At 34.7% G+C, this 26,726-nt stretch overlaps 1 protein-coding gene across 6 annotated transcripts in view; it reads left to right on the forward strand.

Annotated features, from left to right (window-relative positions):
- LOC101895958 (dual 3',5'-cyclic-AMP and -GMP phosphodiesterase 11) overlaps positions 1 to 26,726 on the forward strand; it is a 228,749-nt gene that overhangs the window by 161,145 nt on the left and 40,878 nt on the right. For all 6 annotated transcript variants that reach the window (XM_020037344.2, XM_059124591.1, XM_059124590.1 and 3 more), the window contains 2 exons: positions 13,635 to 14,037; positions 15,854 to 15,996. In XM_020037344.2, coding sequence (XP_019892903.2) covers positions 13,635 to 14,037; positions 15,854 to 15,996 — 546 coding nt within the window. The remainder of the gene's footprint in view (positions 1 to 13,634; positions 14,038 to 15,853; positions 15,997 to 26,726) is intronic.

Genomic DNA, 26,726 nt, shown 5'->3' on the forward strand with positions numbered 1-26,726 from the left:
CCATTCAAATGTGCCTGAGGATCTGGCGACAATTTTGCAGTTTTTTGGTCAATTTCAACCCCTAAATATATGGCGATCATCTCCAAAAAGAGTAGGCTTCTATTCTGACCCTCATCTTATCCACATGCAAAATTTCGTAAGGATCGGGCCATAAATGAGATCTGTATATGATATTCTCATATCCTAACTACTTAGTTTTGTTAGCTGTAGAAATATTACCAAATGTTTAATTCAAAATGAAAATATGCCAAAAATATGACAAAATTGAAAAATATGAGAAAATTTTACAAAATCAATATTTTCATCTTTAGTGAGATATTTTTATGCGATTTTTTAGACGTTTTTTCTTTCCTGCCAAGAGGCCATTCTGAATTAATGAGAACTGTCGAAATCAGTTCAGCCGTTCTCCACATATAAGAGATCTTTCAAGCATATCTTCTTTGATAGACATATATATCGCACATATTTTGCTATATATTTGATTTGTTGGATAATAACATCAATGTAAAGGTCAGAAGTAACCTTGTGATGGCTTTGTGATTTCGCCGGGATTTAAAATATTCACGGTTTAATGAAAAAATTTTGATTTTTTTCAACACAAAAGATATGGTCTATTTTACCCGCTAAATATTATCCGATGACCACCCAAATTAGTAGGGTTCTTCCCCGCCCTAAACTCTATCTACACACGAAATTTCGCGTCGATTGGTCTATAATTGCGACCTGTATAGCTACTGCAAAATCCGAAATTTTTCCAGTATTTGGTCCATTTCAACCCCTAAACATTTGGCGATCATCTCCAAAAGAAATAGGGTTCTATTCTGGTCCAAGCCCCACCTACATTCTAAATTTCGTGAAGATCGGGCCATAATTACGACCTGTAGAGTGATTACAAATTAACATGGACAGACGGACAGACGGACAGACGGACGGACGGACATACATAGCTAGATCGACTCAGCTCGGCGAGCTAGGAAGATCCATATATACTTTCCTATGTGGGAAACCAATATTTCGAGGTGTTACATAATTTTTGGGCCAATCAAACTTATAATACCCCCAACACATAGTGTTGTAGGGTATAAAAATATATAATAAAAGCTCCTAGCTTTACCTATCGAGGAAGGTCTTCTGCCCCGAAGATATAGCTCATTTAGAAGAACTTATAAAGATCTCATCTATTCATAATGCAATCTTTAAAAAGAGCGTTTTAAAGACTCCTACCTATAGATGGACTTGGAAAAAGCGGATATTTTCAGAAGAAGTTTTTAAGGACATTTATTTATGGAAGATCTTTAAATATGATTTTATTTTAAAAAGTTTTGAAACGGCATCAATTTATAGGAGTGCTTATACAAACTAGTTACCAGAGCTTTTAAACGTCTCTCAAAGCTCGTCTATGGAAGACCTTCTTAAATCTTTATATTTTTAAAAAAAGCTTATTATATCGAAATCCTTAAAAGATTGCACTTCTCTGGGGAGAAGACCACCCTCAAGCTAAAGAAGATCTTTAATAGCTATTATATTGATCGAAGAAAATTTATTATATAGACAGAAAAGCTATTTTATTAAGAATATACCTTTAAAAGCTCTTTTATAGACAACAGACATTTAAAAAGCTATTCTATGGATGATAAACCTGCAAAAGTTTTTTTTTTCTAAATTACTAGACCCTTAAGAACTCTTCTAAAGTTACAAGACCTTTAAATACTCTTCTACAGAAGAGTTACAAGACCCTTAAGTGCTCTTCTAAAGTTACAAGACCTTTAAATACTCTTCTACAGACACAATATTAAGGCTTTCTTATATACATTAGATCTAAAAAGCTATTTCATAAATAGAAGACATTTAGATATATGTTATAGATTCTAAAAGGGCTGTAAAAGCTCTTCTACTGACAGAATACCTTTTAAAGCTCATTTTGAGACAGAATATCCTTTAAAACTATTCTATAAACAGAAAACCTTTAAACGCTATTCTATAGACAGAGGACATTTAATATCTACTCTGTAGATGGAAGTCCTTCACAAGTTGTAGTATTGTTAGAAGATCTCTTTGATATATAGAAATCCTTCATAAGCATGCTAAAGATAGGATATCTTTAAGAGCTCTTCTATGGGTAGAATTTGGAGTCTTAAATTTTATAGATTATTCATATACATAAAACACCTTGAAATTATACAGGGTGAGATAAAAAAACTGCAACAAAATCAAACGCCATTATTTTTACACTTATTTTTTTAAATTTCATTGAATGAAAGCAAAAAATGTCGGAAATAGCATCACATTTTAGAATAAGTTTAGATTTGTTCGAATTGGTCACGAATTATGGCCTTCAAACGGCCAATGAAACCGTCACACGCTGCCTGAATGTTGTAATTGGGCCCATTTCCGACGGTATTGATATTTTTTAGTGCCCACCTTGCTTTCCAAAATACTCCAGGCACTATAGTCCAACGAATTGGTATCCGGAGATATTGGTGGCCATTGTGCGCTGGAAATGAAGCGAGGAACCTCATTTTGTAACCATTCTTGGGAGGCGCGTGCTGAGCTCTGTTGGAATGTCCAAGGTCTGTGGCCACAATATTTTCGCGAAAATATTCGTCATTTATTCGAATGCCACGGTCGATTAATACGAGCGACCATCGGCTGTTATGGCGGCCCACACCATCACCATGGCCGGCACTTGAGTTCTGGTGGCCAACCGAAAGTGCACATTTTCAGCTGACCTCTTTGGCAAGTAAACACGATAATTTTGTTTCTTTACAAACTGCTGGGCAATGAATGTTTTCTCATCGGAGAAAACCAAATTCGGCAGTTTACCACTTTCGGCCAAGCGAAGCAACTCTCTAGCTCTTTTGAGTCTATTTCCTCTCAGTTGCAGTGTAAGTTCTTATTTTGGAATTTCAATGGCTTTATCCCAACCTCATTTTTCAATATTTGCAAATGGAGCATTGCGACGCGGATTTTGATCAAGTCGCTTCTTTACTTTTCGAAAAATTTCTGCTGATGTTGCTCTTTTCTTCCGTCCACTTCCTTGACGTCAGGCTACGCTACCAGTATCACGGTAACGAGCGATGGTACGAAACACAATAGATTTATTCACTTTTAAATGCTGGAGTACTCTAACGCTAGCCACTTGTGATTCAGCCAAATATAATGAAATCACATTATCACGCTTGAATTCCATTACGAATAACATTTTTTCTAGAAAATTCTCACCGAAATGCTTTTGTACGCTTGTAAACAATATAATGAGCTGTCATTGGAATAATTTTAACAGCTGTCGGACGAGTGGCTTAGAAATGACAGGAGTCTGAAGTTGGTTGCAGTTTTTTCATTTCACGCTGTATCTTTTATAAATATTTTCTCTTCGCCTTAAAAACTGTTTTGTAAATATGTGGTTATTAAAATATGTACTACAGATTTAAAATATAAGCAAGGCCTGTGAACGATTTTTAAATGACAGGAAGATTTTAAACTGATTTCTTAAGACAGGAAGCTTTCGAACGGCCTTCTTAAGATAGAAAACCTCAAGACTACTCTCTATAGATTTTCAGGAGGTATTCGGTGAATAGAAGCCCTTAGTTAGATTCCCTATCTACAGACGACCTTTAAAGGTTTCCCAGTTCCACATGATATTTTGTGAGACTTCTATCTGTTGACGATTTTTGAAGGCGGTCTGGCTTCGAAATGTCTTCTAACTATAAATTCATTTTTCAATTTTGATATAAATTCTATAAAGACCATTTGAAGAAGTTGCTTAAAATGAAACTGGGGAAGGATTGAGTGGATTTACTAAAATCATACGCTGTTCTATCAACATCCACATCTATGTGTTTAATTCGCACTTTGTGCGCACATATCTACATAGCATTTAACCTCACAGAGAATTTTCTGTTTGCTTTCCCATGAAATGGTGGCAATTAAAAATTTGAATATTGCTGCGCTTGTTTTTATTGTAGTACTTGTATTTTCATAAAAGTCAAAAAAAAAAGAACATTCCGTTAATTTAGTTGTTTGCTTATCGAGAATTCAAAATAAAGGAACGTACACAAAACAACCATGTTTATGTATAATTTAGTAATTTGTTCATTGGTTCTATAGTTAGTTGTGTGTGTTGTTTTGCTACTCTCTCACTCACTGGCCTTTATTTCCCGGAAATCCTTTTTGTGAAAGCACACACACACTCGCATCCACACTTTTGTGGTAATTCATTTAGATTGGTATGTTTTTATCCAAATGAAAGGTACACACATGTATATATGTTTGCTTGTGTAAGTGGTAATATGAATGTGTGTGTTTTAGGTTGTGGGAGAATGTGTGTTGCAGGGTTTTTTTTTGTCAATGTTTATTTGCCAATGAAAATGAAACATAAACCAAATATGAGATGTACACTTATACACACGCATAGGTGATGTGGTTGTGAGTACGTAATGTTGGATGAAAGAGGTTTTGATTGTTACCCCTCCTGCCATGAGGATCCTCCATATGTTGATGTTATTACTGCACGTGTACCTCTTCCTTGTTAAGAGATTTATTTTTGGTAAACATGACGATTTTAGGGGTCCTTGAGAATATTTTCGGATTATGTATACTTTCTAATCTTCTATCTTTTTCTTCTATATCTATAAAAGAGGAAAATGTTTGTATGTTTGTTTGTTTGTAATTTATGAACTCGAAAACCGCTGAATAGATTTTCCTGAAAATTTCCATATATACTGCAACATCGCCTGAAAGTAACATAGGCTATATACATTTTTGAATTTCCACTTGGAACTGGAGATATAGCATCAGATTTTATATGCACATATCTATTGATTGGTTGAAGATACAGTCTCCAAATTTGGAATACGTAACGGAATTTGGAACAAAAATAAGTTTGCCAAATTATATTGTAATCGGTTCAGATTTGGATATAGCTCCCACATATATTTTCGACCGATTTCGTTCATTTGATGCCTCAAACACAATATGAATGTTCGATTCCAATGAAATTTGGAATGTGTGACGGGATTTAATCCGAAAATAATTTTGTCAAATTATATTGAAATCGGTTCAGATTTGGATATAGCTCCCATATATATTTTCGGCCGATTTCAAGCATTTAATGCACCAAACACGCTATGTATCCCCAATTTCAATGAATTTGAAACGTGTGATAGATTTTATCTAAAAAATTGATTTCCCAAATTATATTGAAATCGGTTCAGATTTGGATATAGCTCGGCCGATTTCATGTATTTGGTGGACCAAACACGACATGTATTTCCAATTGTAATGAAATTTAAAATAAGTAACGGAATTGGGAGCCAAAATGAATTTGTCAAATTAAATTGAAATCGGTTCAGATTTGGATATAGCTCCCATATATATTTTCGACCGATTTCATGTATTTGATGCACCAAACACGCTATGTATCTCTAATTTCAATGAAATTTGGAATGTGTAGCGGAAATTAAAACAAATATACATTTGTCAAATTATATTAAAATCGGTTCAGATTTGGATATAGCTCTCATATATATTTTCGACCGATTTCATGTATTTTATGCACCATACACGATATGTATGTTCGATTCCGAAGAAATTTGGAATATGTAACGGGATTTAATCCGAAAATAATTTTGTCAAATTATATTAAAATCGGTTCAGATTTGGATATAGCTCCCATATATATTTTCCGCCGATTTCACATATTTGATGCACAAAACACGATACGTATTTCCGATTCCAACGAAATTCGGCATGAGTGGCTAAATTTGGTACAAAAATAAATTTGACAGATTATATTCAAATACGCTCAGATGTGATAATAGCTCCCATATATATACTCAGCCGATTTCACATATTTGATGCACCCAAAGCGAGAGGGACAAAATCTGGCACCAGCAAAAATTGCCAAATTATATTGAAATCAGTTGAGGTTTGGATATAGCTAACATATATATTTCGGCCGATTTCATACATATTATGCACCAAACACGATATATATGATCGATTCCAATGAAATTCAGAATGTGTGGCGGAATTTGGTTATAATAATAAATGTGATAAATTAATTGGAAATTAGTTAAGATTTGGATATAGCTACATATATATATTCTCGGCCGATTTCACATATTTGACGCACCAATTTCAATGAAATATGAAAGGTGTGGCGGAGTTTGGTGTAAAAGTAATTTTTTTTAAATTATATTTAAATCGGATCAGATTGGGATATGATTTTAATAAGAACCATTGACCCACAACGCCTTAGGCTAACACTAAAAAACAACACAACTATTTATTTGAAATACGCTTATTACGGCGAAGTATGTTGCTATCTCGAATTCACTAATTGCAATAGAAATGCCACTCTACTTAAAAAAATTGCAGTTTCCTGCACGCTTGGCATTTGCTATGTCCAAAGGACAAACCCTTCGTGTATTCATGTCATATTTGATAGGGATGTCACTGTTGGTGTCTGTGGTTAATATACGGAGATGGTTTTGGAAATGTGGGATTAAGCTGGAGTCCAGAAATTGAATACTGAGGTCTCCGCTGGTTTGTGTGGTTTTAATTGTACGAAAAGTTCCAAATGGTATTATATTGGGTAATTCGGTAATTCGAAATTTGATATTCAGATTACTAATGGTATCTGTGTTTGAGATTTGGCTGTGGTTTGGGAATGTTTCTTATATTTGTACAAAAAGTACGAAATGGTACTAAATTTGAAACAGTTTGGCTTCGGGTGAATGGATGAGGCTGATGTTTTGAAAAAATGTTATTGGAGTCCCTGTTGGTGGTAGGTTTGTAATAAAGAGGTGGTTTTGGAAAGGCGTAGAACAATTGTACGAAAAGTACAAAATAGTACTATATTTGGTACAATTTAGTATTGGGTAAACAAATAGTGCTAGAAATCTGAAATTTGGCATTAGGTTCGCTGTTCATGTGTTGCCTAAATTAAATATTGGGTGAAGTGATTGAGCTGGAATCCCGCAATCTGATATTGAGGTCTCTGTGGTTAAGATATTTGTATTTGTTCGAAAAGTACTAAGTGGTACTAAATTAGGTATTGGGTCTCTCCTAGTGTCTATGTTTAAGATATGGAGGTGTTTTTGGAAATGTGTACAGTAATTGTTCGAAAATTACTAAATAGTACCAAATTTCGTATTGTGTGTAGGAATATAGCAGAAATCCGGATAAAAAAATATGAATTTCACTCTGGGTGCCTGTGGTTGAGAGAAGGAGTGGGTTTTGGATATGCGTATTATGACTGAATTAAATGGTTCTAAATTTTGCAGTGGGGAAATAACAGAGGTAGAATCCAGAAAATTGTCACTGTTGGTATCTGAGGATGAGATATGGAGATTATTTTGAAAATGTGTACTAAATGTTACTAAATTTGGAGTTGAGTGAACTGATAGAGCTGAAATTCTGTATCTGAGGATGAGATATGGAGATTATTTTCAAAATGTCTACGAAATGTTACTAAATTTGGTGTTGAGTGAACTTATAGAGCTTAAATTCTGATAATTGGTATTGAGGTCGCCGTTTGTTTCTAAGGTTAAAATAGTTTTGGACTTAAAAAGATGGATGTGAGTCCATGTCCAAAGATTCTACTAATATCCTCCTCGGGAAACTTCAAAATGAAAGGTTTTGAAAACTTTTTGGTGTAATGGTAAACATTTTCCTTTTTTCCTTCCAAAAAAGAAAAACTTAAATAATATATAAATCCTTGAAAGTCTGAACATTTGGTATCCTGTAAGATGATTTGATCAAAAATTCTGTCAACCTGAACAAAATGTGCATTCTGAGCACCAAGAAGACCTAATAGAATTTGTTGAAAATAATCTGAAATTTTAACCTGGACTTTTCGCTAAGGAATATAATTCAATTGGTTTTTAATTTCAATAAAAATTATCCTAATACCCACTGCCCATTGTTTTTCCACAAAAACCAACTACATTTAGTTTCCCTAATGTCTGCAACAATTTTTGGTCTAATCATTTTTCATTGCTGATATATTTGTTGTGTGTTGTGGTGGTCGAGGTTCAAAATCACACTTTACTTCAATTTTTTTTTTTGGAACACTCTTGACCACTGACGAAAAACCACACACCAGCAACGACAAACCACAACAATACACAAAACTAAAACCAATTTACTTCCTTTATGAACAGGACGAATAACAACTGCAACAACAACAACTGCCATATTCCGGAAAACAGCATTTTTGAAAAGCTTTTGTTTTCATTTCGCTTTAGATGTCAGTGGCAAACAAAATACTCCATTTGTTAGTGGACAATGAAAATGTTAGTTTGGCACATCCTTGATGTTGCTCTCCAGAGGAACATAGAACGGAATAATAACCTCCTGTGGTTGTTATAACATTTATGCTCAATGATGGTTATGTTCATGATTATGACTCAATTGTGTGTCCCTCCTACCCTTACCATTTTGGGTTTGTTAGCTCTTTTGTGTGCTTTTGGTAATGGCTACTTTTTTGGGAAATTTCCTTGCTTTGTTCTAAATGATTTTTATACCCTCCACCATACTTCGGAGGTATATTAATTTTGTCATTCCGTTTGTAACTCCTCGAAATACTCATGTCAGACCCAACAAAGTATATATATTCTTGATCAGCGTAAAATTCTAAGACGACTTAGCCATGTCCGTCTGTCTGTCTGTTGTAATCACGCTATCTTTCGAACAAATTGAGTTAGAAGGCTAAATTTTTGCAGACATGTATATTTTAACAGTAGGCAGGTTAAGTTCGTAAATGGGCCATGTAGGTCCAAGTTATCATATAGCGCCCATATAACGGTACCTCCCGATATTCGGATTGATGATTTTAGCGATATTATTCACCGGAATTGTTTTAAGTTTTGCATTTGAAGTTCGTAATGGATACTACATCCTAAGTCAAAAAATGAGACATGTAGGTCCACGTCTTCTTATAGCCCCCATATAACGGTATCCCCCGATATTCGGTATTTTGATGATTTTATCGACATTATTTAAGGGAATCATTCCAAATTTGGTATTTGCAGCATAAAACAGAAAATGAACCATGTAGGTCCACTTCTTCGTATAGCCCCCATATACCGTACCACTCCGATATTCGGTATTTTGATGATGTTAGCGACATTATTTACCGGGATTGTTTCAAATTTCGCATGTGAAGTTCGTAATGGATAGTTCAGCCCATGCCAGAAAATTGTCTGTTTAGGCCCACGTCTTCATATAGCCCCCATATGACGGTACCGCCTATATTCGGTATTTTGATGATTTTAGCTACATTATAAACAGTTCCGCATTTAAATATTGTGATAACTTATGACAAAAGTTGCTTATGTAGGTCCACGTCGTTGTATAGGCATTCGGTATTTTTATTATTTTAACAGAATTTTTAACGGATTTTATTATTTTTTTTTTTTTTTTGGAAATTTCCAAATTTGTACCAAATGGTGGAGGGTATTAAAAGTTCGGCCCGGTCGAACTTACAGCTTTTTTACTTGTTTTTTGTGGAAATTCCCTGTTTGTTTTCGTTTTGAATCTATTTTGAAATGGAATCAAATTGTATAATTATGATTGGCCAGCTATGATATGATTGTTTTGAATAGCATTGTTTTGATGTGAGCTTTTGAAAATTCCATGTATTCCATGAATGCTTTATCAAGGTTCATTTTAGGTTCAATTTGATTTTGGAATTTTAGTGTAGTTTTTGCCAATGATTTTTAAAAAAGGCGCTGATTTTTTTTTAATTGAAACTTTTTTTTGAAAATCTTATTTCATTAAGACTACAAATATTAAAATAAGCTATAAATTTCATGAAATGTTCCTCAGATCAATAGATTTTAAGCTGAACCTCTTTGAACACCTTATGGACATTATAAATTGCAAATAAGTACTAATTAGCTACCTTGTGCCACCTAAGAAGAGGGGTTTCCATAGATTATTCTTACTTCTTATTTTTAAACTATATTTAATACGTAAAAGAAATTTAGAAAACCTATAAAAGGCCATCTGTCTTAAATGTCGTATAACTAAGATTTTGAAATAGAGTATATGTAAGCCTCTTTGTATGAGCTATGTCCGTTTTTTCGTCAGTATATTTGTCTAGCTGTAGCTGCTGCCCACCATAAGTCTCGAAGGGAGTACCGATTTGTTCCGAACTTGGCACATTCGAATTAGATCTAAAATAATAATATTTTCGAGTTATTTATGACTGACTCAATGCCCAGACGTAACGGCTGAAGCTAAATTTTGCACCAGGGTCAGTCTTGATTAGGCGGTGTTCTTGGATATTCGTAATAAAACGGGTACGAAATGTACTAAAAATTAAATGCTTTGTATTGGCCAAACGAAATGAGCTAGAATTTTGGAATGAGAGTCGCTGATGGAGTGCTGGATAGATGTTTCGGAAATGTGTAAGGCACTGAATGGTACTACAAGTGGAATGGGTGAATGGATAGACGTGAACTTCTGGAATTTGATATTTAAGAGCTGAAATCCTGAAATTTGACATAAGGTCACTGTTGTTACTTAAGGTTGAGAGAAGGAGCTGGTCTTGGATATGCGTACTAAAAGTTTAATAAATGGTACTAAATTTGGTAATGGCGGAAATTGAAGAGTTAAAATTTGATGTTAAGGTCACTGTAGGTATTCAAGGTTGAGATATGGATGATGTTTCAAAATGCGTACTGTAATTGTTCGAAAAGTACTAAATGTGGCAAATTTTGGTATTGAGTAAATGGATGAAGCTAGAATCCTGAAATTAGATATGGATGTCAAAATTGATGTCTGTAGTTGAGGGAAGGATCTGATTTTGAAAATGCGTACTGTTCGAAAGTACTACTACTAAATTTAGTACTATAAATTTGGTTTTTGTGAAGAAATTGAGCTGAAATGTCATATAGATGTCACTGTTGTCTGTAGTTGAGAGAAGGAGGTGATTTTGGAAATTCGTGGTATAATCGTACGAAAAGTGCAAAATGCCACAAAATGTACCTTTGAATTATGTTCGGATACAGATGGAATTGTGAAATTTTATATCGAGGTCACTGTTTGTGTATAGGATGGAGACGAGTACTACAACTGTACGATAAGTTTGGTTATAAGTTTGGTAATAAATTTGGTATTGGGTCCTAGAATAAAGAAAAGATAGAAATCTGGAATTTGATATGGAGGCCACTGCTGGAATATAGTTTTGCGACACCGTAGCCGGTGTTGGAAATACCCAGAGAAGAAAACCTCGAGCCACGACCAAAGTCCGGCTACTAAAAAGGATTTTCAATTTTGGTGTTTCGGTGTTGGACGTAGCCAGAGGGGAAAATCTCAAGCCCCTGCCAAAGCCCTACTAATTAAGGGGAATACTAAATTAAGAAAATCTTTGGTTCGAATAACCGGTATTGTAGTTTAACCGGTATTGTAGTCAAGTTACAATTATGGTTCTATTATTATTATTATTATTATTATTATTATTATTATTATTATTATTATTATTATTATTATTATTATTATTATTATTATTATTATTATTATTATTATTATTATTATTATTATTATTATTATTATATTATTATTATTATTATTATTATTATTATTATTATTATTATTATTATTATTATTATTATTATTATTATTATTATTATTATTATTATTATTATTATTATTATTATTATTATTATTATTATTATTATTATTATTATTATTATTATTATTATTATTATTATTATTATTATTATTATTATTATTATTATTATTATTATTATTATTATTATTATTATTATTATTATTATTATTATTATTATTATTATTATTATTATTATTATTATTATTATTATTATTATTATTATTATTATTATTATTATTATTATTATTATTATTATTATTATTATTATTATTATTATTATTATTATTATTATTATTATTATATTATTATTATTATTATTATTATTATTATTATTATTATTATTATTATTATTATTATTATTATTATTATTATTATTATTATTATTATTATTATATTATTATTATTATTATTATTATTATTATTATTATTATTATTATTATTATTATTATTATTATTATTATTATTATTATTATTATTATTATTATTATTATTATTATTATTATTATTATTATTATTATTATTATTATTATTATTATTATTATTATTATTATTATTATTATTATTATTATTATTATTATTATTATTATTATTATTATTATTATTATTATTATTATTATTATTATTATTATTTTATTTTTTTTTTTGGAAATTGCAAAATAGTTATGGGATGAAGTGAACTAAGTTCCTTTACAAGTTGCTCTACAGGACAGGATTCTTTCACAGAGGGTGAAGTTTATAATAACCCAAAACGTCATTTTCTACTCAAATAATTGTAATGCCGAAAGTCACTTTCCAGCGAAATTCCAATAAAAAATTATTTGAAATGTTGACAGCAATTTCATTCATGTCTACATTTTTTAATTTAAATGGGAAATTCCTTTACGCCTTCCTCTGTTGTCATTTGAGAAATTAAGCCTCCCATTCATTTCTTTAGTCCTTTTTTTGTAAAACTCAATTTTCGTCCCAACGTAAACCAAATCTCACAATATGACACTTTATTTGTAAGAATGTTACCATTTCTTTATTTCTTTTGTGAGTGTATATTTTTTTTCTGGTCAGTGTAATCCTTTTCTCTTCTCTTTCATTTCACTTCCTTTCTTCAGAGATATGACTATTTGTATTTTCTATAAAATCCATTTTAATGCTCGACATTTTTTTTATTATTTTGTGCAATTTTTAAGAACTAAATGTTGGAATTTTTTCATTCATGGTGACACAAAAGCTTTCCCTTTTTTCGTATCCTTTTATATCCTGGTTTCTGATATATATTTACAGAGTAATATGGACAAATCTCCTGGTTTTTAAGTAACAGAATAAAAGGAATTGCCAGAGGGGGGAAATGGAAAGGATTTATATAATACCAAAAAAAAAAACGGGAGAATAAAATTAAACAAAAGATAAATTTCAACACGGATTTGGGAAGGTCCCCCATGGGTTTCCTTAGTAAAGTATAAAAAGGGAAAATTGTGTTTTTAAAGAAGATTAAAGAGGAATTAATCATGTGAAAGTCCACCAAACTTTTAGTTATGAATTTTTCTTAAATTTAAATTTTTTTAATTCATTTTTAGAAAACCTATATACATATTGATCAAAATCATAGACCGGACACTATTCATGTCCCATAATACTTCTCAATTTGATTGATAAAATACCTGCCTTTGTTCCAAACTTTGACAATATTCCAGATTCTTGTTGTCCAAAAATTATTTCCGATATTTCCCACCACCTCGCAGAGAAGAGAGAGTGTCGAAATCAAAAATTCAATTTAACATTCAATCAGAGAATTCAATTTTCCTCTCGCATAACTTCCACCACAGCAATTCTTTCCTCACACACACACACAATTGTCCTTCACCATTTCATTCGTACACAATGCCAAAAATGTATATCTCATTATTATTATTATTTTCGCTCTGTTACCGCAAACAAACATTTCTTTTCAATTTCCTTTGCCATTGTTGCAAGTTTTCATTCTGAAATGATTTTCATTCTCTTCTTCTTGCTCTATTTTTAGAAAAATATCTGCACATGAATTCGAACGTGGCGGTTTGCTGAAACCAATTGTCAATACCATCGATGGCACCCCCACCTTCCTCAGCATCGGTACAACAAATGATTGTTCCATGGCCACCACCTCAACCTCTTCCTCCTCCACCGGCAATAGTACGAGTAACAGTAATGGCAGCATGGGTAACAACAGCTTACTGTCATCAGGTGCGGCTAATGCAAGCGGTGGCGGTGTGGGCAACAGCATTGGAGCCGGCGTTTGTTCCAGTCCTGGCAGTCAAGCGAATTCTGGTCATTATTATCCACAGGCGGGACATCATCATCACCATCATCATAATCATTATCGGCCGCAACGTTTGTCACGCAACGAACTGAAGCAATTGGACGAAAAGGAATTAATATTTGAACTGGTAAGGTATTGTCTGATGGAAGTGGAGTAAAAAGGACCCTAAATTATTATTATAGGTTTACTTAAAATACGTAGAGCAGGCATCTGTATAAGTCAAATATAAGTTCGATAGCTTTTTGATAATCTTTGTTCTCTTCCAAAACCAGAAGGAATCTAAAAGTTCTGCAATTTTTTCGATATCATAAAGGAAACAAGTTAAAAAGCAGTAAGTTCGGCCGCGCCGAACTTTGAATACCCTCCACCATTTGGAACGAATTTGGAAATTTAGAAAAAATAAAATCCTTAAAAAATTCTGTTAAATTTTAAAAATTCCGAATATTGCCGTTATATTGGGGTCTATACAACGTGGACCTACATAGGCATTGTTTGCCATTAGCCATTACCATATTCAAATTCGAAACTCCAAATAAACGGTGAATAATGTAGCTGTAATCATTAAAATATCGTATATAGGGAGGTACCATTATATCGGAGCTGTGCGAAGACCTGGACCAGGATAGGAAATTTTCTGTCACAGGCTATAGCATCCATTACTAACGTCAAATACGATATCTCAAACAATTTCGGTGGGTATTTTACCTAAACTCAAAATACCGAATATGGGGAGGTACTGATGTATGGGGGCTATACGAAGACCTGGACCTGCATAGACATTTTTCTGTCACAGACTGTAGTTCCCATTACGAACTCTAAATAAGTAATTTGAAACAATTTCTGTGAATAATGGAGCTAAAATCATCAAAATACCGATATAGGGAGGTACCGTTATACGGGGGCTATATGAAAACGTGGACCTACATGGCCCATTTACGAACTTAGCCTGCTTACTGAAAAAATAAACATGTGTGCAAAATTTTAGTCTTCAGTCTCAATTCGTTCGAAAGATAGCGTGATTACAACAGACAGACAGACGGACATCGCTAAATCGCCTAGAATTTTACGGTGAATTAATGTACCCTCCATAGTGTGATGGAGGGTATAAAAAATCGCTATTTTAAATATTACAAATAAGCAAACCCCTTTGAAAAGTCCATCAAATTAAATACTTTATGGTTCAGCCCTCTTGCGTATACATTACGATTAACCCCACAATTAACATCAATCATACGCACCATTGGCACACAACATTGAAAATTAATGTTGCGCAAAGTGTAAAAACGCACACCAGCAATTATGCTGCAATAATTGTCGATAAAACTCATTAATTATCTTTACGTATATTATATTATCTACAACATTTACGTTTACATTAATATATAAAACTGCAGTATCAGTTAATAATTCTTGTGTTTCCTTCTTTTTCTTTCTCTTTGCATGTTTTTTGTCTTCATCTTCGTCGCTGTAATGGATGGATGTTTTTCTGGATATTTCTGTGGGATATTTGTTTCCAACATTCGAACACAACTTGCTGTCGATGTCATTGACGTGTTCTCCATTAACTACAACATCTGGACAATGTCACTTGGTTATGGACATGTATATCTGTATGTATGCGAATGTCAATACCGTTGATGCTCTGTCATTTGTTTGCGGCGAACAATGGTGGAAAATGTCGCTCTTGCTGTGTGTGTAAACCTCGAATGTGTTCTACAAAAACTACAACAACAACCACAACATCATACATGATTGTGTTGATAATGTTCATTGCTGTCGTCTTGCAAATGGTGTCATTGATGTCTTTGGCCAACAATTGTCGTTCTTGTTGTTCTTGTTGTTGTTGTTGTTCGTGTGTACGTGGACCATTGCTTGGATGTTGTACACCCAATTATGTCTCTGTGCGGGGGTGTTGGTGTTCTCTCCCGCATCCAACCATTTAGGTAAAGGACATCTGCAATGAATTGGAAGTTCGCAGCTTATGCCACAAGATTCTGCAAAATGTCTCAATACTGCTGAATGCCGATCGGGGTTCATTGTTTTTGGTACAAGGTCGTTGCAGTGGCAGTGCCGATGGTCCCAAGAAGTAAGTACAAGTTTTAATGGTCTCCAACATGCCAGTTTCTCTTATCGTTTATAGTTTTGTAGTTTGTTAAAATAACTACATTTAATGTGACAGCTTAGATTTTATTGACTATGATTTGTGAGAGACGTTGCAAGCATTGACTTTTTGGTAGTGTTTATTTTGTTGAGCATTAAATTTTCTTATTTTAGGGATTTTATAAACTTTTTATTTCATTTCGGATTTCATTGCAGTCAATTACACTGTGGAACACAAAAAAAAATAATTATAAGAAAATTGTAGCAGATTATGAAAGTAGAACTTAAACTGGAAGACACGTGAATCGGCGTTTTAAAAGTTTATATCGCAAAGCAACTTGGAAACAAGGGACAACCTAAAAAACAAGAGAAGGCAACATTTTTTGTTTCACATTTTTTATTGTGTTTATTTTTCCAGTAGGCAGGTTAAGTTCGTAAATGGGCCATGTAGGTCTACGTTTTCATATAGCCCCCATATAACGATATCTCCCGATAATTGGTATTTTGATGATTTTAGCGACATTATTCACCGGAATTGTTTCGAATTTGCTATTTGAAGTTCGTAATGGATACTACAGCCCAAGACAGAAAACTGTCTGTGCAGGTCCAGGTCTTCGTATGGCCCCCATATAAAGGTGCCTCCTTATATTCGATATTTTGATGATTTTTGCGTCTTTATTCACCGGAATGGTTTTAAATTTGGTGTTTAAAGTTTGTAATGAATACTAAACCTAAGGCAGAAAATTGTCTGTGCAGGTCCACGTCTTCGTATAGCCCCCATATAACGGTACCTCCCGATATTCGGTATTTTGATGATTTTAGCGACATTATTTAACGGAATCGTTTCGAATTTGCTATTTGAAGTTCGTAATGGATACTACAGCCTAAGACAGAAAATTGTTTGTTCAGGTCCACGCCTTCGTATAGCCCCCATATGTACCTCGCGATAATCGGTATTTTGATGACTGTAGCTACATTATCCACCAATTTTTTTCTAAGTTTAGCATTTGAATATTGTAATGGCTTATAAAAAAATTACCTATGCAGGTCCTGCCTAATATAACGACTATATTCGTTATTTATAACGGATTTTATTGTTTTTGAGAATTGCCAAATTCGTTCCAAATGGTGGAGGCTATTCAAAGTTCGGCCCGGCAGAACTTACAGCTTTTTTACTTGTTAAAGTTGTCGGATTTCTTGGAATCCATTGATTTCAGTTTTGCAGTGTCTTCAGCAATATTGCTGATAACAATACGAGGATTATAATAGTAGGAATTGTTAACCTTCCAACGAGTCACCAAAGAGTTCTATTAGGTCCTTCTTGTCATTCCGTTTGTAACACCTCGAAGTATACATTTAGGACCCCACAATGTATATATATTCTTATATTTATTCTGAGATTTATGGTGAAATTTTTTGTACAGGGTGAGATAAAAAACTGCAGCAAAGCCATAATTTTTACATTTTTTAAAACTTTATTGAATGAAAGCAAAAATGTCGGAAATAGCATCAAATTTTAGAATAAGCTTTGTTCGAATTTTGAACGAATTATGACCTTCAAACGGCCAATGAAACCATCACACGCTGCCCGAATGTTGCTCTGCGGTATTTTGGCCCATTCCCGGCGAAGCGCTTGCTTTAGGTGATCGACACATTGTTTTTTTTAGTGCCAAACTTTCTTTCCAAAATACTCCAGACACAATAGTCCAACGTATTGGTATCCGGAGATTTTGGTGGCCATTATGTGCTGAAAATGAAGCGAGGAACCTCATTTTGTAACCATTCTTGGGTGGCGAGTGCTGAGTCCTGTTGGAATGTCCAAGGTCTGCGGCCAAAATGTTTGCGTGCCCAAGGCTTTAATACATTCTCCACAATATTTTCCGCGATAATATTCGCCATTTATTTTGATGCCACGGTCGATTAATACGAGCGTGGAGCGACCATCGGCTGTTATGGCGGCCCACACCATCACCATGACCGGCGCTTTAGTTCTGGTGGCCAACCGAAGGTGCACATTTTCAGCTGCCCTTTTTGGCAAGTAAACACGATCATTTTGTTTGCTTTTGTTTACAAACTGCTGGACAATGTTTGTTTTCTGGACGGATGTTTTCTCATCGGAGAAAACCAAATTCGGCGATTCACCACTTTTGGCCAAGCGAATCAACTCTTTAGCTCTTTTGAGTCTATTTTCTTTCTCTTGCGGTGTATGTTCTTGCACTTTTTGGTATTTCAATGACTTTACCCTGAGCTCATTTTTCAATATTTTCCGAATGGAATATTTCGATATGTACAGCTCACGAACCATTTTTCGGCCACTGCGACGCGGGTTTCGATCAAGTCGCTTCTTTACTTTTCGAAGCATTTCTGCTGATGTTGCTGTTTTCTTCCGTCCATTTCTTTGACTTCGGGCTACGCCAGCAGTCACTTTATTATGGTAACGAGCGACGGTACGAGACACAAAAGATTTATTCACATTTCAATGCTGGAGTGCTCTAACGATAGGCACTAGTGGTTTTCCAGCCAAATATAAAAAAATCATACTATCACTCTTGAATTCCATCACGAAGAACTGTTTTTTCTGGAAAAATCTCACAAAAATGCACTGGAATAATTTTAATAGCTGTCGGACGAGTTGCTTAGAAATGACAACAATCTGAAGTTGGTTGCAGTTTTTTCATCTCACCCTGTATATCTACAATAAACGGAATGCAAGGAATCTTATTCAGAAAATTTTTAGAACAGTCGCATGAAAGGGGAATTTTCCTTCTCTTTTAAGGTTACGTTCCGCTGTAAAATTTCTAAACGCCGATATACGTGTTTTCTATTTTTAGTTCTGCTGTCGTAATCTGCTGAATTTTCCTCGTCGTTTTTGTGTCAGTACCAAGTATAGACCACATCGGCGATGACCAGACAGTCGGACAGACACCCCTTAATCAAGCCCAAATTTCCTCAACCAAATTTCGTCCAAAGAAACCTAGGGTCGAAAACCGCTATTTTGATGATACACTCTTGGTTGTAACAAATTATACATACTCACTGTAACCAATTGACTGAAGGTATAAGAATCAACGAAGACAGTCCTGAAACATACTCAGAAAAAATTTATTACAGGGTTGCCCATATTCGACGGACCTTTGGGCCCATTCCAATCGACGAGGCTTGTCCGCAGGCAACATTCTTTGCGCTTCAAACGCGGTATGTCATTAAGCGGTGTGACATCTCTGTCAAAAGTTATGGCGTTGCCAGATGGGTCCGTCGAATATGGGCAACCCTGTATAACCCATCAAAAATATTCGAAATTCATTGCTGCAGCTGTAATAGGTCTCCAATTTGTGTCTTTAAATTTTTTCTTTCATTATATCCCAAAAAACTGATTGCGACATTTAAAATCCTCCTCCATCGCCTCGTGGTCACATAAAAAATTTATTGCCAAAACTCAAGCAAACCATCACACACGTACCATCGCCAAAAACTCAAGCAAACCATCACACACGTACCATCGCCAAAAACAAAAATTTAATTCAACTTCGTTAAATAAAATACCATCCATTAGCAGTGTTATTGTCTTCTAATAAATTATGGACCAAGAAAAGAAATACTGCCAACCGACAAAACCATATTTCCAATGCATATTTCATGAATGCTGCAGAGATTTCTTTTCGCTCATTACGCCTGGGGACGGACGACGGCGGACGACAACGACTGGTGGTCATAAAAAGTTCATGTTTAATGTTAAAACATAATATGGCTCAGAGGAGAATTTCTTCATACCACCCGATGTTCGAACAAAAAGCAGACACTCACACGACTACTCTCTACATGCACGTACATATCCACACATAATACATCTATATTGATCAGAAATATTGGCTCCAAACAATACAAATGCCATGTCTCGGACACGTACACAATTTTTCATGTTATGAATGCAGAGTTCTTTCTTCTTTTTCCTCTTCTCTTTTTCTCTGTCGTGTTATGTCTTTCCTTTATTATCCATTAGTCTTTTCGTTCATTTATTTGTTCCAAATGAGGGACTAGCAGCTACATAAGCCAATATATGTATTAGAAGACTGCTACCAGTGTTTGATTTCAATTGAAAATATACACATATGTGTGTTCATACACACATACATGCCTGTGTGTGTAGTAATATTATCTCTGTGTGTGTGTTTTGTGGACCCTGGGTTCTTGTACTCCCTACTTAATGAATATATGGACATAACATGTTTTCCATGTTTGCTTTGTCCATGACTTGCACACATATGTGTGCCATATAATTGCCTGCAGGAAGTTTGTTAGGGTTATAAGGGAAAACTGAGTAACGACTAATAACATCGACTGGACTTGGTAGTACACCATATCTAGATATATAAAGGAGTAATGAAATAACTGACTGACCGTCTTGCCTAGAATCTGTCTGATGCCAGAATCATGAAATTTTGCACGAGGGCCAGGCTAGATGCGTGGGCGTGCGATAAGGTAGGGGTTTTGGGAATTCGTACTAAAAGGGTACGAAAAGTAAAAAATAATACTTTGTGTTGCAACAACGGAATGAGCTCGAATTCCGAAATTTGGTATGAGAGGCACTGATGGAGTACAGGATAGATGTACCTTAGGGTTTTTGGAAATTCGAATTTTAATGTTACGAAAACTTCTAAAATGGTACCATTTGGTACAATGTGAAAGAGAAAGAGCTAAAAACTTAAAAACTGAAATATTGTATGAGAATCAAGGTTGGGAAGTAAGTTTGATATATGAAAGTGATTTTAGGAAAGTGTGTACTAAGTGTGCAAACTGTACGAAATGGTACTAAATTTGAAACAATTTGGTTTAGGGTGAACGGATGAAAGTGGCATTTTGAAAATTTGTATTTCGGTCTCTCGTGGTAGTGGGTTTGTATTAATTAAGTGGTTTTGGAGAAAAGTACTACAAGTGCACGAAAAGTACTAAATGTCACTATATTTGGTACAATTTGATATTGGGTAAACATATAGTGCTTGAATTGTGAAATTTGGTATATGGGTCGCTGTTCATGTGTGGCCTGGAAGTGGTTTCTGAAATGTGTACTCTAATTAGTACTGAATGGTACTAAATTTGGTAATGCGAGGTCTCTGTTGGTATCTATAATTGTTCGAAAATCACTAAGAGGTACTAAATAAGGTATTGGGCGAAAGGATTGGGGATTAAGATCTCTGTTGGTATATAGGACTGAAATAGGATTGAAAAGTACTAAATTTAGTCTATATTGAAGATTGAGATAAAATTCTGATATTTGATATTTAGATTACTGATGATATCTGTGTGGTTTTTAAATACTTCTACTAAATTTGGTGCTGAGTGAAAGGATTGGACTAGCATCCTTAATTTTGATATCGACGTCACTTTTGGTATCTGGAATTTAGATATGGAGGTGGCTTTGGAAATATGAACTATAATTGTACGAAAAGCTCTTTATTGAACTAAATTTGGCATTAGGTGAAGGGATAGAGCTGGAACGGTAAAATTTTATATTGCGATAACTGTTGGTATCTAGGTTTGAGATATGAAACGGTTTGGCAAATGAGTACTAAAATTATGCGAAAAGTACTAAGTGTTATTGAATTTGACCTTAGTTAAAAGGATAGAGATGAAATTCTAAAATTTGTTATTTAGATTTCTGATGGTATCTGTGTCTGAGTTTTGACATTTTTACCAAATGGTAAAATTCGCTTGAATATGAATTTTAAAACCGTATTACCGGATAAAGATGTATATCGAAGCTATATAAAAATCTGAACCGATCACGATACAATCTCGCAGAGGTATTTTCGAGCTGTACCTAATGTTCGACATCAAATATCATTGTTGTGGATGGCATATTACGCATGTAAGGGACTTTAACACCAAATCGGATGAAACAAATATATGAGAACTATAGCTTTATCTGAACCGATTTTAACCAAAATTTGGATCACATGATTTTAGGATAAATTAAGACGGAATTTCCAAAATTCATATATATAGTAGCTATAGCTATATCTGAACTGATTTTCACCAAATTTGAAAAACTTATTTTTGGGATGAATTAAGACGGAATTCCCAAAATTCTCGATACAATTTGACAAACATTCATGTGGAGTGCATATAACGCATGTGAGGAACTTAAACCCCCGAATCGAATGAGAGCTTTAGCCATATCTGAACCGATTTCCCCAAATTTTACTTGCTTCTAAACTGAATTCGGTTGGTTGTGCCAAAATTCAGGTCATTATAGCTGATATTGGTCATGTGGTGCACAATTAACCCAAAATAGGTTGAAGATCTATATGGGAAATAAATTTAAATTTGGACCGATTCTCACCAATTTCAATAGGGTTCGTCCTTGGGCCAAAAAATATTGTGTGGAAAATTTTATCTCAATCGAATAATAAATGCGGCCTGCACTTTGTTCACAAAAATGCATGAACGGACGGACTGATATACATAAATCGACTCAGAAAGTGATTCTTTGAATATCTTCAAAAGTAACTAAGGGTCTAATTCGCTTCCCTCTCCATGTTACCAACAAATGCAACAAAAACAAATAATTTTCATTTGCAATACATAGATTTCGAATGCAATTTTTTAACGACATCCTGACGAAAATGTTGATATTTAAACATTTTTTACGGTACTTTGTTCTTTTAGTTAATAACAACAACATGGATAGCCTTTAAACGTAAGAAATTGATCATATGCTGAGGGTATACTTTATGTCGATAAACAGACAGGTCCCTCCAATCTGCTTTACTCCAGAAATCAAATTATTTCTTCGAATGTCGTCTAATATTCATATGTGTGCGATATCTTCATTCTGCTTGAATTGCAATTATCCTACACTCACCTTAGCTACCACACACGGTTTCCCATATGATTCCAATTCCAATTGTTCATGTCAGCATAGTTTCGCCCCATGTTCACATATCTGTTTTCATAGTTCATTTTCACACCAACTATGGCAGCGTTTGCTAATTAATCACGTGACTGGCCTTGACACTTGGAACAAAAGTCGTTTCACTATAACTGCCAGGGGAGGTAGAAGAAGAAGAAGAAGGAACATTCTCAGGCGCAAAAGAAGCAGTAGAAACATACCGACATTATGTTTTTGTTCTCCGTTGGCCAATGGGAGTAGTTTTTCTTTCATTTTTTGTTCTCCCTGTTCTCTATTTGCTGACAACATCAGAGCCTGCGGTTTAAAACATGAAAATTTATTAGCTTGAATTTAAGCCAGCTTCTGAACTGTTGTTGTTGCTGTTTTGGCTACTGGCTTAGAAAATAAATTGTGTGGTTGTGATGGTGGTGGTGTGGCTGTATTATGTTTCTAAAGTGTTTTTCATGCTAGCGGCATTTTTTCGGGAAAGGAAAAATAAAATTGATATAAATATTTAATAAGTTATTTACTCGTTAATAAATCATGAGTTCAAGTGGGGAAAAACAAAAATTGTTTTTTTTTTTTTTTGGGAAAATTGATTGGGTTTAGGGAAGGACAAATGTTTTTGTCATCCAAAATGAAGTGTTGAATTCGTAAACAAATTGAAAAATTTGCTAAAGGGGATTTATTTTAAAATTTGAGATATAGGGTTATTTCCAGGGAATTAAATTAATGCTATAGAGGGTAAAAATGCAATCGGTACGATTCAAATTTTCACGATTTTATCTTCTGACGTTTCTTCTGACGGTCCATTTAAACGATCCAATTAACTACATTTTACTTTTCTCCCCGTGTTTTTATACCCTCAGCCATATGGCTACAGATGGTAAAAATCACTTGTTACGGTCAAAATGTGCCTCATCGAAATAACGAACCAAACCCGTTTCAGGACAATTGGAGTCTATAGAGGGGTGTTCGCACAATAACTCTCGAAGGGAATATACTGATTTAGGCCACCGTAATATTATAATCAAACTTAGATCCAGTTCGAAGATGGGCAACATTGGTCCACTCCTTCTGGTACCTCCCCACAAAAAGTCAAAATTTTCAAAGATAAGATAATTTACCTCACAGAAAGAGAAAGGATCATTCGATTTTGTGCAAACTTTGCAAATCTCAATATATATGTCAGGGCCAGGTCAGGTGCGAAAACAGACATTATCGGTCCACCTCATCAAGTACATCCCCCACAACGGGTTAAAATTTGGAATAATTTTAACTCTTATAAAGTGCAAAATAAGAGTCCAATTGCCTTCAAATTTTGCGCCTTTAAATATTTTTATTTATGCAAGATATGGTGTGAAGGTAGGATATATCGGTCTACTCCTTCTGTTACTTGGCCCACAATGGGTCAAAATTTGGAATAATTATAACTCTTATAAAATGTGAAATAAGTGTCCGATTTTCCTGAAATTTCGCACATCGCAATACGTTTACCAACACAAGATCTGGTGTAAAGACGTAATATATCTGACCCCTCCTTCTGTTACCTCCCCAACAAAGGGTCAAAATTTGGAATAATTAGAACTCTTATGAAAATGTGGAATAGCTGTCCGATTGTCTTTAAATTTCGCACATCTAAATGATTCTCCCCACACAAGATCTGACATAAAGGTAGCATATATCGGTCCACATCTTCTCGTACCTCCCCCAACATTTGGAATAAGTTTAGCTCTTATAAAATGTGAAATAACAATCGGACTATTATTTCACATTTTATAAGAGCTAAAATTATTCCAAATGTTGACCCTTTGTGGGGGAGGCACCGGATGTTGTGGACCGATATATGCTACCTTCAAATCAAATTTCGCACCTTCAAATGTTTTTATTGACGCGCTGACGTTGTGGACCGATATATGCCATCTTCAAATCAAATTTCGCACCTTCAAATATTTTTATTGACGCAAGATCTGGTCTTAAGATGAAATATATCCGACCACTTCTTCTGGTACCTCCCCCACAAAGGTTCATAATTTGGAATAATTATATATCTCATAAAATGCGAAATAAGCATCAGATTCTCTTTAAATTCTACATGTCCCAATATTGCTACAGGCTGAGATGAAAAAACAGCAACAAAGTCAAACGCCATAATTTTTACATTTTCTTTTAAATTTTATGGAATGAAAGGAAAAAATGTCGGAACAAGCACCACATTTTAGAATAAGTTTAGATTTGTTCGAATTGGTCACCTTTGTCACGAATTATGGCCTTCAAACGGCCAATGAAACCGTGACACGCTGCCCGAATGTTGCTCTGGGGTATTTTGGCCCATTCCCGGCGAAGCGTTTGCTTGAGGTGATCGACACTTAGGTATTTTTTAGTGCCAACCTTAGTTTCCAAAATACTCCAGACACAATAGTCCAACGGATTGGCATCCGGAGATTTTGGTGGTCATTGTTCGCTGGAATAGAAGCGAGGAACCTCATTTTATAACCATTCTTGGGTAGCGTGTGCTGAGTGCGATGGTACTGAGTCCTGTTGGAATGTCTAAGATCTGCGGCCGAAATGTTTGCGTATCCAAGGCTTTAATACACCCTCCAGAATATTTTCGCGATAATATTCGGCATTTATTCTGATGCCATGGTCGATTAATACGAGCGGAGAGCGACCATCGGCTGTTATGGCGGCCACACCATCACCATGGCCGGCGCTTGAGTTTTGGTGGCCAACCGAAGGTGCACATTTTTAGCTGACCTCTTTGGCAAGTAAACACGATCATTTTGTAAGTTTTTGCACTTTTTGGAATTTCAATGGCCTACCCCGAGCTAATTTTTCAATATTTTTCGAATGGAATATTGCGATATCTTCAGCTCACAAGGCATTTTTCGGCCACTACGACGCGGGTTTCGATCAAGTCGCTTCTTTACTATTCGAACCATTTCTGCTGATGTTGCTATCACGATAACTAGCGGTGGTACGAGACACAAAAGATTTATTCACATTCATATGCTGGAGTGCTCTAACGATAGCCACTTGTGGTTTTCCAGCCATATATAAAGAAATCACACTATCACGCTTAAATTCCATCACGAAGAACATTTTTCTGGATATTTCTCACTAAAATGTTTTTGTACGCTTGTAATCAATATAATGAGCTGTCACTGGAATAATTTTAACAGATATCGGACGAGTGGCTTAGAAATGACAGCAGTCTGAAGTTTGTTGCATTTTTACCATCTCACCCTGTATTAAGACAAAACCATGTGTGAAGTTGGAATTTGTCAGAATGACCCCACAAAGGGTCATTATTTGAAATAATTATAACTCTCCTAAAATGCTATGTAAGTATCAGATTCTCCAATTTACATGTGTCCCAATATTTTTTCTAACGCAAGTTCTTGTGTAAAAATTATAGATATAGGCATATCCCCTCTTGTGCCTCTCCCACAAAGGCTCACGGTTTGCAACAATTATATCTCTCATAATAGCCGAAACAATTCGGTGATTCTTTTCACACTTGGTATATCTACATATTTTTCTCAATCAAAGATCTGATGTGAATATGGAATTTACCGGCTTACCAGCAGTCTGAAGTTGGTTGCATTTTTTTCACCTCACCCTGTATTAAGACAAAACCATGTGTGAAGTTGGAATTTGTATCAACGAAAAATTTTCGACTGGTAAGGCTCTTTCTAATCCGAAGAGGCCATATAAAAGTCGACCAAGGCGATCGGCCGAGAATATCGCTGCCGTACGAGCCAGTGTTGAGAGGTCCCCAAGAACATCCCAAAAACGCCGTTCTCAGCAGTTCGGCATGGCTCGGT

Source organism: Musca domestica, unplaced genomic scaffold, assembly GCF_030504385.1.
Source record: "Musca domestica strain aabys unplaced genomic scaffold, Musca_domestica.polishedcontigs.V.1.1 3, whole genome shotgun sequence".
NCBI lineage: Eukaryota > Metazoa > Arthropoda > Insecta > Diptera > Muscidae > Musca > Musca domestica.